Raw genomic sequence first — 15486 nt, 5'->3', positions numbered from 1 at the left:
TACTTGCTGATATGATTTGGCTCTGTATCCCCACCCAAATTTCACCTTGAATTATAATAATCCCCAGGTGTCATGGGAGGGACGTGGTGGGAAGTAATTGAACCATGGGAGCAGATCTTTCCTGTGCTGTTCTCGTGATAGTGAACAAGTCTCATAAGATCTGATGGTTTTATAAAGGGGAGTTCCCCTGCACATGCCCTCTTGCCCACCAACATGTAAGACATGAGTTTGCTCCTCCTTTGCCTTCCTTCCTACCTCCTTCACCATGATTGTGAGGCCTCCCCAGCCATGCGGAATTGTGAGTTCTTTAAACCTCTTTTTCTTTATAAATCACCCAGTCTTAGGTATGTATTTATTAGTAGTATGAAATGGATTAATACACTAGCTTTTTGAGTCTTTGACTGCATTGGATGCCACTCAAAACAATATGCATTTAATTTTAATTCCTGTGATGTTTACAGCATGGTGTCAGGAGCTAAAGATAAAATATATCTGCACTCGCATACACCTAAATAGATCTGAGAATGGTTTTCTGTTCCATGTGTACACAAAAGCCAACCAGCCTAGATATGAAATTCTTTAATCATATTTTTCCCTCAGACCTGCACACTAAGTTTCGCTGTCTTCAGAAATTTTGTACAAAACAAAATTTGATGCTCATCTGATTTTTTTATCCTTTATACATTATAACTATTTCTTTTTTTGCCCAAATGCTGATAGGATTACTTTCTCAATCTTTTAAAGTTTTTTAGCATGGCTATTTTTGCTCTGCAGGGGGAGGGGGAATCATTCAGTATGATCCTGCGACTATCCAAGTTAAAAAGGTTTTCTTCCATCGTGTCTTGGATTGTTGACTTTATGCCAATTAGTCTTCTTTTTTCCTGAGAAACACCATAGTTGTTGGGTTTACTTTCTATTCTCTCTTTATATCTACCAACTTCTCTCTTATTATTTCCTATAAATTCTAAGAGACACACTCAAATACACCCTATTCATCACTAACTAAAGTTTCCAGCGTGTCAATTTTGCTTCTTTACTGCCTTTAAAGTCTATTTAAATCCTTCTATGGCATCTATTGCATTTTTTTGTTCCCTAGTGGTCTGTTTTCATCTCATTTAGCTTTTTCACATCTTATCAGAGTTTATCTTTGTGTCATTGCACTCCAATTCCATAGATTTTGTGTCTTCTTAAATCCTATTAATTATGCCCAAAAGTTTTCTAAAAGCTTCTTCCAGTTCTTGCTGTAAATCATTTTATGAAGTCAGTCTCTCTCTCTCTCTCTCTCTCTCTCTCTCATTTATAACATGATATATCTCTTCTTATTTGGCACTTATTTTTTTCATACCTTATACTTTTGTTTCTACTTATTTAATCTTGAACATGGAATGATATGTTCAGGACCTATGTGTATCAACAAGAGGTGTGCGAGTTTCTCAGCCCCACTGTTGCGCACTGGATTGCTTTTTAAATCCTTTTCACCTATCTGTAGCTAAAACTTTGTTGAGGCACATGAAGGAAAACAGTATTTAAATGGGAAATTTATTGCATTAGAATATGAGCATTTATAAATTAAATATTAAGTATACATTACACTTAATATAAATACTATGAATATATTATTATTTAATATGCTTAATAAGTATATTGATATGCTTAACATACTTAAGTATGCACATTTGGGGATATTTTCTGTTTTTATTGGGTAAAGAAAGGATTTGGATTATTTTAATTGAGTAAGAAGAAAATAAAATGGATTTGGGAAACTAAGAATGCAAGATGAGTGGTATGGATAAAGAACACATCTGTAATTGGCATTCAACTGTGAAGCAAAGAAATCCATTGAGACAACTGCACAAGCTTCCTCACCCTGTTGCTCCAATTGGACCTCCGCCTCAGGTTAATGACAGTGTAATTTTTAAAAATACCAGCATGCAAAAGCTGTAAACAGCAATTAGGAATGAAGCAACACGTGTTCTGGCTTGTCCCAGCTCAAGGAAAAAAACTACAGAAGAGTTTGAGGAGTATGCACTAGACAATGTATGAAGTCATAAGGAGGACTTGAATTGAAATGCAATTGAACATACAGATTCTGTATGTATTAGGGAGCCATGTTTCTCTTACCAGAATATTTACAGTCAGCATAAGTGAAACAATTGTTTTTGAATCTACATTATCTCATCTGTTCTACCTGTCAACGTTGCTGTATGGAGGAAACCTTAAACTGAGGAAGTGGGGAGCTCATTCTCTCCTTGATTTAAAATCATGCTCTGGTTGGCTTTCCAGCAATTGTATCAGCCTACGGACTTGTATGTTCTTTCTACCCCTGGGCACCATATTGCTGGGTCAATCTTGCTGGTGCAAGAAAAATGAAGAGTCAAGATCTCCCTGTTTGGAGCATAATTTCCAGTGTCTGAAAGGCTTCCATCTAGTGTAGTTCTGCTGGGCTCAGGTAAATATTCTCCTCTTCGTATGGCCTGGGTCTGGGACACTTTAAACAGACAGTGCAGATAAAATATCCAAGAACACTGCCACCAAGGCTCTTCCTGTCCTTGGCTTCACCAAAAGTATTTTATTTCTGATGACTAAACTGCCTAGGATGGAAGGAACAAATGCCTGTCCTCACTTTCTCCCAAGTCATAATTGGGAAGTCATTCAGTCTTCAAATGGCTGCAGAAAAAAAGAAACTAATAAGAAAGACAGAGGGTGAAGGACAGCAGCAAGTACAAAGTAAAGAGATAGACATCCAAAATTCAAGTTGAGAGACAGCGTGTGTTTCTGAACTCAGAGGAAGGCAGCAATGGGAGGAAACAGGCAGACTGACTCACTGGCAATGAGATGCAGGTGACCTCTCAACGATGCCTCACTGCCCAGCCTCGTTAACTTATAGTCAGCAGGGACCAGGCATGGTGGCTCAAGCCTGTAATCCCAGCACTTTGGGAGGCCAAGGCAGGTGGATCACTTGAAGTCAGGAGTTCGGGACCAGCCTAGCCAACATGGTGAAACCCCCTCTCTACTAAAAATACAAAAATTAGCTGGGTGTGGTGGCGGGCGCCTGTAATCCCAGCTACTCAGCAGGCTGAAGCTTAAGAATCGCTTGAACCCAGGAGGCAGAGGTTGCAGTAAGCCAAGATTGCACCACTGCACTCCAGCCTGGGCAACAGTGCAAGACTCCACCTCAAACAAAAAAAAAAGAAAAACTTGTAGTCAGCAGAAATTTCTTCTATATTCTGATGATCAGCTGGCTATCACTCTGGTTTTAGCATTGTCAGTTTTCATCCTTTTTATATGCCTTCATATGTAATTATGATGGAAAGCTGGGAGAAACTATTACTGGGGCAAGATGTATTTTTCCTGTGTAACTGAGATGAATTGTTAGTTTCATAGATTATGTATTTTTATATTTTTGGATGAAACAGTTTGAAGTTAAATTTATATCTCTAAAAAAATCAGTTGGCAACACATCGTACATATTTTAACTAATAACAAAAGTGCTTTATTCATTCAGAAGAAACATTAATAAATCAAAGGTTAGTAAAGAATGTTTACTGATTTACATAAAGATTTAAGATTCTTAATTTTCCTCATTATTGTAAATAGATACATTCTCCCTCTCATGCTTCAAAATCTGAGAAATCCCGATGTAAATGAAAAAAAAAATGTGTTTACCAAGTAAAAGAATAAGAACAAAAGAAATGCCGGGCAATGCAGGCCTATATATAGGTCATGATTTCCAGCTAGGTGTCTGGCAGTGGCGCCATGTCAGACATGGAAACAGCCCCCAAAACGTCAACCCCAAAAGGAACCACAGGGGACATGAAGTTTTTGGTTATCTGAAATTAATTTGACCCATGGGACATGCATTCTGGAAAAGGCACTGCCTCAAACTGCCTCACGTTACCAACGTCAAATTGTTTTAGGTCGTAAGTGAGCTTCAACAATGAGAAGGTTGTATGGAGAACGTGGAACTTGTCTCTCAGAGTACAGAGAAATCACTAGGGTAGGTGAGAAAAGGAAGAGGAGGCTAGCATGGGAGCAGGTGTGGTTCACCTGCCTTCCGCAAAATAACTGCTGTGGCCACACTGAACGACTGGTGGCAGCTGAAAGGACAGCCACAAGGCGGGCCAAGGAAACTGAGCCACAAGCAAGACCTGAAAGCCACCTTGAGAGACTGACTCCAAAGAGATGTGAGTCAGACGTGTCAGTGGTCACGGCAGAACATTCAGCTAAGACAGAAATTAGGAACTCAGATGACCACACCAGAGAACAGAGGCCCTGAGTCCACGAGTAGGAACACTCAGAGGTCAGGCCTTCAGTAGACTAGAGATTGAGATGAGCCCAATGGCCTTCTTGACAAGGGTTTCAGGTTTTGTTTTGGCTTTTTGGGTTTTTTTGTTTGTTTGTTTTTTGAGGCAGTGTTTCGCTCTGTCACCCAGGTTAGAGTGCAGTGGCACCATCTCAGCTTACTGCAGCCTCCATCCCCTGGGTTCAAGTGATCTTCCCACCTCAGCCTCCCGCGTAGCTGGGACTACAGGTGCACACCACCACGCCCGGCTAATTTCTGTATTTTTTGTAGAGTCAGGGTCTCAATACGTTGCCCAGGCTGGTCTCGAACTCCTGGACTCAAGTGATCCACCTGACTCGGCCTCCCAAGAAGTGCTGGGATTACAGGCATGAGCCATCATGCCCAGCCAACAAGCATTTCTATGGACACCATGCCCAGGCTCAAGCCTGTTCTCACCATGTGCGCTGGCATGAGACCTCTCAGAAGACACAAAAGTCCACGTGGCCAGAAGGCAGAGAGAGGGGCACATGGAGGCCAGCCGTCCACAATGCCAGCAGCACTTCTCTCAACACCTGCCTGTGCTGGGTGCATAAAAGGAACTAGCCACAGGTGGGAATTCTTGGAGCTAGGGGGAAGAGAGACAGAGGGAAGTGTTTGATGATAATGTTGGGGGACTCAATAAGGAAAACTGAGATAAACCTCCTCTAAATCCACTAGCCACTTTCCTGGGTCAGTGTCAAAATCACAAGACAAATATCTTTCCCCCGCTCTGTGCAAAATGAGTGCTGGTTGGGGCAGTCACACATCTTTGAGCTATCACTTAAATACACCCAAGCCCTGCCTTCTCCTGGGTGAAAAGACCTCACAGGACATCTTCCATGCCGTAGCTGTCAAAGGAAGAAACAGGGCATCTCGCCCAGTGATGACCACTATCATAACTACCCCAGAAACAGAGCTGAGTTTCCAAACACGTTCTGGTCAAACATGTTCTCTTGCCACCCATGTTAAAGTGGCTTCTGAGTTTGCCATCTCTTAGAAATGGTCTAATGACCTGAACTTTTAGGGTTCCTTCAAAAGGAGGTAGGTACTGTTCTGAATTGTGTTGACCTTCAGGTCACAAAGGGTGAATGTATATGCTTGAAAGTTTAGGGTAGAGAACAACAGCCCTTCAATACTAACAAACTCAGATGAAAATAAGCTACAGGGTGACAGAAAGATCAAGATAAGCACAAGCTGATGGCTGGAGGATGAAGGGGATGCTTTAGATATTACCAAAAACTCAAATGCCCATCTTATGCCAGGGGAAGATTGTATTGACATTTTCCTCCAGCTCCAAAGTACTAGACACTGCTCCCCTTTTAAGGAGAGCAGACCCTGCCATAAAATAGAATGGTTTGGGTTTTGTTGTGTCTAGTGAAAAAGAGAAAAGGGTGGTTGGCATTAAACTCCACCCAAGATCGTAGTGACCTTTCCGAGACAACAGCCCCAGTGGCTGCAGCTGCCTGGGTGCCGTTTTCATCCACCTCCACAAAGGTTTTGTGGATAATTTTTGACAAGTACAAATTGGGACTTGGAGAGATTCCAGTAAGGTCAGCCCTCGTTTCATCAAAGATATCCGTAATGCCCATGTCTTGTAAAATGGAATTGAGATCATAGCTGTCTTCCAGGGTGAACCGGGGGAAGGACAGGACCACTGATTCTTCTGACAAGTTTTCTGAGCTGCTCCAGGCCACCATTTTTTCATAGGTGATTTTCCTTTCAAGCTACAAGAGGAAGGAAATAATATTTGCCATCAGATTATGGGACCGCAAAGAGTGCCCCAATTACTTCAAGGTGCCTGAGTCCATTTCAGTGGGCAGTGATGACCTTCAAGGCCTTTCCCTAAGCTGGAGAATAGTCTGATTTCATTTAAAACTTCAAGCAAATATCTTTCCTCTTTAGAAGAAGTTAGGAGACAACTCAGGTTCCAGTGTGCTCTGGTGTTTGACAGACAAGTGTTCAAAGCACAGCAAAGCTCAGTCGATTAGTTGGGTGCTGTGGCCAAGCCCTAATTTTCTGAAGTTAAATTTCCTCTTCCATAAAACAGAGATAATACAATTAAGTTCTTGCAAGCATTAACAAAATCATATATATAAAGTACCTAACACAGTGATAGCACATAGCAAATTCTGAATAATGGTTGTTATTGATGTTGTAACTACTATACCTGCTATATTGGTATTTCTCTCTCACTTTCTCTCTCCTTCTATCTTTATCTCTTTACCCCCTTGGACAATCTGTAGCTGAGCTTCTCCAGCCTTTATGAATTCCTACCTCACAAGCAGTCAATTCTGTTGTCACTCTCTACACTTCTGTCAAGGTACATATTCCCCAAAACAGGATTCAGTTAATTCTTTAATTAACTGAGCTATAGAAAAATGGTATGAGTAAGAGGCCAGAAGTCAGGATATTCAGAGAAAAGGAAAAACTTAAAAACTTCTCAAGTTACTCAGAACCCAGATTCCTTGATTTGCTAAAACAGTGGCAGAGAGCTATGAGATTAAAGAAGAAACTCCAATCCCAATATTTTTGGCATTTGTTGTTACATTCTAAACAAATGAGGAATAAATATATAATCTAATTCAGATTCTTATACATTCCTTGATGTCTCTGACAGCTGAGATACTGTATTTCCTCGAGATGGTAGATAGTAGACAGTGTTGTTCTCTAAAGATCTATCATTCAATATTTTGTAGAGACGTGGAAATGAATACTTACCTCTTCCAGACCCTTCAGGTTATCTTTAGAGTGAGATGGCAGCAGAACGAACATGCTGAGCTTCCCCTTGGTGTACCTCATTTCCAGGATCTGTGCCTTAACCTCCTCTATGAAGCCGGTTCTGTAGAGGCCTTTTTGCATCATCATCTTCACACTCTTGTTTTCATTCTGTAGTAGTCAAGGTAGGAGGTCACAGGACAGCTATGGGAAGCTCCCAAATTCATATGGCCCCAGCTTCACTGAGGACAGGGGTTCCTAAAGATGAGAAGGTTCTGCAGGAGAAGTCCTGAGCCACACCAGGGATCCAGCCTGCAAGAGTCTGCCCACTCATCAGTGGCCCTTACTTTGCCAACACTTTATCTTTCTGTGTCTTTTTTTGTTGTGGCGTGATGGGGGTCGGGGCCAAGTGTTTGCTTGTTTGTTTCTGAGACAGGGTCTTGCTCTGTCACCTAGGCTGGAGTGCAATGGTGCCATCACAGCTCACTGCAGCCTCACCATCCCGGGCTCAGGCAGTCCTCCCACCTCAGCTTCCTGAGTAGCTGGGGCCACAGGCATGGACCACCACACCTGGCTAATTTTTTTATTTTTTGTAGAGACAGGGTCTCCCTGTGTTGCCCAGGCCAGTCTCAAACTCCTAGTCTCAAGTGATCCTCCCTTCTCAGCCTCCAAAAATGCTGGGTAAGCCACTTCACCTGGCCCTTTCCATGTTTTTTAATCAGTTCTTCAGCTCCCAAGGTGACTATTGGTAAACTTACTACAAAAGCATCTCCACTGTTAAGTCAGCAGAAACACACCCTGCCAGCTGTCCCACTGTAGGGCCTACCCCAGCCCAGCCTCTTGGCCTTATACCACCCCATGCCGGCTGGCCTAGATGACCTCACCACAGAACCAAGGGCAGCCATCGTTAAGTGAGAATCATCTCCATATTAAATAACAACACCTGCTCCTTCAGAGGGAAGGCACAACCCCAGGCACCTTAAATCTCATAATAACCTCAAGGTGGTGGGTGAGGGGTCATTAACCTGCAGATGGGGATATTCAGTGCTTGAGAGAAAAATGCATCTCCAGTAATAAGCTAGCTGGCCAACAAGTGGGTGGCTGGGACCCAACCCTTTCTGTTTCCTCCCATTCCAAATCTACTAGCTTAGAACACAAGTTTCTGGGGCAAACGCTCACAGATTGAATCCTAATGCATGAATCCAGCTAACTAACTTAGCCTTTCCGTTTTTTTGTCTCAAATCCTAAGTGGAAATCATAATAACACCCATCTCATAATGCTCTTTGGGGGAACAAATGAAATAACAAATGGAAAAATACTCAGTGCAGGAAGCACTTGGCACAAAAATACTCAATGAAATGCAGGTACTGGTTCTTATCAACGAAAAATGTTCTTATTGTAAATGTAAGCTGTAACTTTTTGAGTATACATATTGCAAATCATTCCTAGTGGAAATTATCAGTTGGCTAGCTAGAAAACCATGAGTTCTGATACACTACCGCATTTAGATAGAAAGGTGCATCCACTGTGTTTTCATGGTCAAAATATGTTTCCCATTTGGCCTTGAAGTAAACAGCATTCACCAGTACCAGCACAGTCTCAGCATTAATAGCGTCCTTGCTGAAGAGTTCCTTGATTTTACCTAAAAAAAGATCCCAGAGAATATCCTGAGTATGAACTGTATCAAAAGCATTTGTGTAGATAATTTTTTTTTTTTTGAGACAGAGTTTCGCTCTTGTCTCCCAGGCTGGAGTGCAATGGCGTGATCCCTGCTCACTGCAACCTCTGCCTTCTGGGTTCAAGTGATTCTCCTGCCTCAGCCTCCAGAGTAGCTGGGATTACAGGTGCCTGCCACCATCCCTGGCTAATTTTTTATTTTTAGTAGAGACAGGGTTTCGCCATGTTGCCAGGCTAGTCTTGAACTCCTGACCTCAGGTGATCTGCCTGCCTCGGCCTCCAAAAGTGCTGGGATTACAGGCGTGAGCCACCACGCCTGGCCAATAATTTTTTTTAATGCAGCTTATCACCCCCAAGACTAGGGAGTGTCTCATTCAAGAACTAACCCAGGAAGATTAATTCACAGTCCTGGCTGGAGGTAAGAGAGGGGGTGATGGGGCAGGGGAGAAACCCTCTCACTCCACCTCGCAGGGGGTCCAATCACAGCACTGTAACAGAAGGAATCTCCTTTGATTCCCTGTATTGCTTGTGTTTGGAACTTGTCAGTAGACATCTTATACTATGGTTTATCTTTCAAATTATATAGTTAGTCATCTGAAAATATGATAAGCTCCCTTGAGAACAAAGAACTACAATATAAACTTCCTGTCTCAAGCACTCAACATAGCATTAGATATATGCTTACATATAAACAAAAATATACATAAATGTGCTAGACCATGATATAAAACCTGTTTTATAGATACTTTTATATGCTCTTTCTCATTCCATCCCACCTTAATCAATTAATTGATCCATCCCACGATGAGATATCGCTATCCCTTCTTCATAGAAGAATCAATTGCATCCAGGGAGAGCTGAACTCACACAGCCAAGAAGCAGTAAGACCGGCGGGAATGGGTCCTCAGGCCTTCCACCCTTGGGCTCAGCTCTGGGGCTCCTTCCACAATAACACAGCCCTAAGCCCCACTTGAAAAGCCCCAGGCTAGCAGGCAATATCCCATCTTTAGGGTACACCCTTTCCTACCTCAAACTAACAAATCACCAGTTACTTTAATGTTTTCAGATGTCTTAAGAAGAAAAGATCTTCTATCTCAAGAAGAGCTCTACTTAAATCCCATAATAATAGATTAGGTTGACATCATCTACATGTAAAATACTCTGGAGGAGTTAACTCACTAAGGGGAAAGTACATATCCAGGCCTTAATATGAATTTCGTTAATGAATTGCTTTCCTTTTGACAGATGAGTAGAGCCTTGAAAGAATGGTCATTTTTGTGGCCTATGAAAGAAGGAAGAAGCAATAATTTTGGAATTTAGAGACTTCTCCCAAGGAAAGGCAGGCAGGGGTATCCCATCCCTAAGTCAGTGTGAGAAAAAGAGGAGACAGGGAGAGAAAGCCACCAAATGGAAGGGAGGAACCGAAAGTGTCACTCTGGTACCAAGGACAGCATAAAATAAGTCAACTCTCTTTTCCCAGCCTCTAGCCACTCAAAATGTATGCAAATGCCTGGGGTCGTGATCTCACTCTGAAGGCAGGAGACGTAATGCACTACCTGTGCTCTCTCATGCACTCCGAACTTTTCACTGTACACGAACATCTTTGCCAGCCCCACACGATGATCAAAAAGGGGCCTAGTCTGTGTCCAGCAGCCTGACCTGACCCTTCAGGCACTGGCAGAAGGGAGCATTCTCTAAGCCCCACGAAGAAGATCAGCACTAACGAGGCTGGTGTCCTCCTTTCCCACCCAGAGCCAGCAAGACCAGAGACCAAAACTGCAATAATAAATAACGGCAATATCTAAGCAGTTTAACTGTTTGATGCTGTTCAGACCATGCTTTTTTGTTTTGTTTTTTTTTTTAATTTCAACTTTTATTTTAGATACAGGGGCTACATGTGCAGGTTTGTTACGTGGCATGTTGCTCACAGACAGTAGGCATAGTACCCAATAGGTAGTTTTTCTACCCATTCCTCTCTCCCTCCCTGCCCCCAGTTAGTATCTGGAGGGTCCATTGTTCCTTGCCATATTTATGCCCATGTGTCCTCAATGTTTAGCTCCCACTTATAAGTGAGAACAATGTTTGCCTTTCTGTTCCTGTGTTAATTCATAGGATTATGGCCTCCATCATGTTACTGCAAAGGACATGATTTCATTCTTTTTGATGGCTGTGTAGTATTCCATGGTGTATATCTACCACATTTTCTTTATCCAACCCACTATTGACGGACACTTAGGTTAATTCCATGTCTTTGCTATTGTGAATAGTGTGGTGATGAACATATGAGTGCATATGTCTCTTTGGTAGAATGATCTCTATTTCTTTGGATATATACCCAGTAATGGGATTGCTGGGTCAAATGATAGCTCTGTTTTAACTTTGAGAAATTTCCAAACTGCTTTCCACAATGGCTAATTTACATTCCCACCAATAGTGTATAAGTGTTCCCCTTTATCTGAAGCCTTGACAGAATCTGTCATTTTTTAACTTTGTAATAATAGTCATTCTGACTGGTGTGAGATGGTATCTCATTCTCCAAACCATGCTTTGAACACAGTCCACATATGTGAACCTCTGGCCCCCAGTAGACCAGCAATCTGCAAAGCTAGGCAGACCAATTTTCCTTTAAATGGAAACTGATACCAGCTCCCATGCTTTTGGGCTTTCTTACCTTGGGATTGACATTCAACCCAGAAGTTAATCTCTTGTCTGGATTTTTCAGGGTTTTTTTGGAAATCAACACTTTCAATCGTCGTGTGGTAAAATTGAATCACACCATCTAAGTATTCCTGTTCCATTGGAATAAAAGGGAAATAATGCAATAAAGTCAGGCAGTGATGCTCGTAGTTAGGAGTGAGGCTCTCCTGAGAAGTCTCCCAAGAAAGATGAGCCTGGTCATTTCACATTGCAGGGACAGGCCTGACAGTTTCTAGCCATCCCCAGTCTTAAACTAGCTGGAGACATTTCGGTTTTTGTAGTGACAAATGAGGATATCGAACATTATTCATAGACAGTCTATAGTTACAACGGGACAAGTCTTTCCTACTGGATATCCTTTTATTTCAACAACCCATCTGTGGAGCCATCACAAGGTAAATATCAAGTAACCTGAGAGACTTGGCTGGAAAATGCTTCAGTTTTTAAGAATTAAACTCCCGCTTAATGGTTGCAGAGTTTCTGTTTAGAGTGATGAAAAAAAAGTTTTAGAAATAGATAAGGTGATGGTTACACAACATTGTGAATGTAAGTAATGCTACTGAAATGTACACATAAACATGGTTAAAATGGTAAATTTTATATGTATTTTACTATAATTTAAAAAAAAAATCAGTAATGTAATATACCAAACCCATTGGTTTGTGTACTTTTAACAGGTGAATTGTTTAATGTATGAATTTATAGCTCATAAAAAGGCTAGTTTTAAAAAATCCAGCATGAAAAATCTTACTTTCATTGCAAGAGAACACACTTATTTTGGCCAAAGGAGGCCACCCGACTCCTGGCTAGTCCCGCGCTAACCAGCCATGTCACGTCTTTGCCATTGGTCATATCCCCCACATTTATTGTTCAGCACGTGGCTCCTTCTAGTGATCCGAAAGGAAACTGAAGCCCAGATGGAGACACAGCTTGCTCTAAGTACAAAGCTGTTTAGTCACAGAGACAAGTCCTGTGCCTTTCAGCTCCAAATGCCAAAATGCACTCTCCTCCTGCTACACCACTCTCAAAAGAGCATAGTGAACACAATTGCATTGCGGGGGTAGCCTGATCCTGGCACAAAAGGAGATTCCACAGAAATGTCTTGGGGGCGCCTAACAGATAAGGGAGAGAGAAGTGCAGTAACCAGGCACCTTGACTGGGGAAGACAATCAGGAGAGGATGCCATTACCAAGCCCACACGTGCTCCAAAGGCTCCATTACTCACACAACCCTTTTCCACCCACTCTGCTCCACTCACAATGGGCCCCATAAACTGCTCACGTTGAACACTAGAAAGAGAAGAAAAGTGTGGGACTGAAAGAGGGAGGTCCTGGACACCTCACCAGTCCACAGCACATCATCCTGTCAAAGAGGTTTGTGTTCTAGATGGCAGGTGAGTAACCCAGCTACTCCCTGATTTTTAAATAGTATGCTATATGGTAGCTTTAGTCACCATTCGTGTGCAACTCACCTGACAGATTGGGAATTCCTGCTCTCCATAAAGCCTGTTGGCAATACTCAGTGTGTAATCAGTCTTGATCCTGTCTAATTTGGAGAGAAGCTGCCCAAAGTAGCAGCTGACCAGTCTGCTCTCATTGTTTAAGGACCCAGCCTAAGGAAAGAAGAAACAAAATGTGACCTTCACGGTGTCTATCGGAAGAGCTAAACACCACTAAAAGATGCATGTTTTGTACAGAAGCAAGATAGAGCTTCTTAGTAAGATGTCAGTTGTCTCTGTTACCATGCAGGGGGAAGTGAACTGGGAAGAACAGAGGAATGGAGGGTGCGAAGTGGTCCCAGTGGAAGATTATGGCTCCGGCATCTATATCAAGATCATATAGGAAAAATACATCTGGGGAACTCAGCAACGCTCACTATATTTCAGACTGACACACCCTGATTTTCTTTATATTTAAAAGAGGCCCGGCACGGTGGCTCGTGCCTGTAATCCCAGCTACTCTGGAGGCTGAGGCAGGAGAATCGCTTGAACCCGGGAGGCGGAGGTTGCAGTGAGCCGAGATCGCGCCACTGCACTCCAGCCTGGCGACACAGCGAAACTCCATCTCAGAAAAAAGAAAGAAAGAAAGAGAGAGAGAAAGAAAGAAAGAAAAGAAAGAAAGAAAGAAAGAGAGAGAGAGAGGGAGGGAGGGAGGGAGGGAGGAAGGAAGGAAGAAAGAAAGAAAGAAAGACAATCGTCTATCCACCCACCTCTTAAACTTTCTAATGTAGCGGGACGCATACCCTGGAGAATATCTTTCCTCCTCCTGGCATGAGGCAACCAATCAAAGTTTTGTCTGTCAGTGCAGATTTTAGCACGAAATGGAACAAGCAGAGATGGAGGGAGACAGTAAGAATTCCACAGCTGACCCTACCACTTACCACCTTTATCTTTGACCATACTCTATGTTGGGGCCCTGTGGCCTGTAGAAGCAGATGAGTGACAGAGTGATGATCTAGGTTTCTTTATCATAAGCAGAAGATACCAGATTCTACTCTTTAGGAAACTAGCTGATAGCCAAGGACATCTGAGATCCATACTCAGAAAGGAATCACAGATCACATGAGGTTATTGCTGTTGATGGTATCCAGAGTCTAATATTTGGGGATAAGCAACTATCACCAATATCCTACAGCCAGAATAAGCAGTTTGTAAAAAAGAAGGGCAAGAGTTTTCTACGGTGGCGGCTCACCTGCTGATCCAGAGGCTCTGTCGTTTTTTTCTGCCCCTCCAGAGAGCTGTCAGCCAGCACTTTTTGTTTGTTGCTTTTCAGACAAGGGTCAGGTTCTTTGCTTTCATTCTGGGAAAATTCGTTGAAGTGTACTACCTGCGTGATAACGGGATGGGGTTTTTCAGATAATATGAACAGAGGGAAGCCTGAATAACTTCAGAAATATCTCATAATGAGACAATGACAATGATTACATAGTGAAACAAAACAATCAACGACAGTTTAAAGGAAAGTGGATGCTTCTATCCTTGGGTCGGGAGGTGGAATGGAGGAGAAGAACCAACTGCTGCACTGGGAGAGCATTTATGAATAAATATAACCAAACTAAAAGAATATAGAGGTATCCACAAGCTAAATGTAGCTATGGAGCATTTCATAGATACACAATCTGAATTGACTGTAAGTGCAAAATACACACCAGATCTTGAATATAGTATAAAAAAAATAGCTCATTAAAATTTTTATATTGATGATACATGGATATGATATTTTGCATATACTAGGTTAAAAAATTATTATTAAAATTAGTCCCACCTGTTTCTTTTTACTTTTGTAATACAGTTACTAAAAATTTTTAAATTACTATGTGGTTCTCATTATGTTTGTGTCAGACAGTGCCAATCTAGAGTTTCACATGAATCAAGGGAGTGAGGACAGCAAAAGACAAGTTATCCAGAGCCTGGTAGAAAGGTAGGAGACAGGTGTCATATCCTGCACTACTCAGACCCATTTGGTCAGCAGGTGCCCTCAACTGCCTAAGAAAGAACATCTGAATTCTGCCCTGCAAGATGCAAACCATACTCTAAAGCTAAGTTTTGCTAATGGAATAAGAAAATAATACACCAAATCTTAGTAGATGAATAAAGAAGAATGACCCCAGAAACACATTCTGTCTTAATCCATAAATTCTACTGCTCCATATTCAGAGGAAACAGCCTGATTTGAGCATAACCCCTGCACTATGTGCTACATCCAAGGAAGTATAAGGCCAACCACGGGAACTTGTAGTTTATTTGGGGATTTGTTCTTATTACCTTCATTTATTTATTCTAGAAATGTTTATTAGGTGCCTACTGTAAGCCAAGCACTGTTCTAGGACAAAAATCCCTGCCCTCCAGGAGATTATATTCTAGTGGAGTAGGCATACAAAAATCAAGACACATAGTAATTAATTACTGTATGCAGTATGCTAGACAGTGGAAAATGCCACATGAAAAAAAAGTATCCCTTATGGGTTGGAGGTCAGGATGCAGCACTAGATTAGGAGGTCAAAGTAGGCACTGTATAGGAGACAAACACTGATCAAAGTCTTGAAGAAGAAAGTGAGCTGAGGTCAGCTACCAGGG

General features: G+C 42.0%; 1 protein-coding gene across 1 annotated transcript in view; it reads right to left on the bottom strand.

Moving 5' to 3' along the window:
- Nucleotides 1-3474: 3474 nt before the first annotated feature.
- Nucleotides 3475-15486, bottom strand: part of SERPINB12 (serpin family B member 12) — a 36500-nt gene continuing 24488 nt past the window's right edge. The window contains exons 3-8 of the mRNA XM_054461074.1: nucleotides 14102-14236; nucleotides 12883-13023; nucleotides 11386-11503; nucleotides 8537-8679; nucleotides 7040-7207; nucleotides 3475-6045 (exon numbers count right to left, since the gene is read on the bottom strand). Of these exons, the coding sequence (XP_054317049.1) occupies nucleotides 5641-6045; nucleotides 7040-7207; nucleotides 8537-8679; nucleotides 11386-11503; nucleotides 12883-13023; nucleotides 14102-14236 (1110 nt within the window). The 3' untranslated portion in view covers nucleotides 3475-5640. The remainder of the gene's footprint in view (nucleotides 6046-7039; nucleotides 7208-8536; nucleotides 8680-11385; nucleotides 11504-12882; nucleotides 13024-14101; nucleotides 14237-15486) is intronic.

The sequence above is a fragment of the Pongo pygmaeus genome, chromosome 17 (assembly GCF_028885625.2).
Source record: "Pongo pygmaeus isolate AG05252 chromosome 17, NHGRI_mPonPyg2-v2.0_pri, whole genome shotgun sequence".
Classification (NCBI taxonomy): domain Eukaryota; kingdom Metazoa; phylum Chordata; class Mammalia; order Primates; family Hominidae; genus Pongo; species Pongo pygmaeus.
Note: the sequence above shows the minus strand (reverse complement) of the source record. Positions and strands in the feature narration are given on the sequence as shown.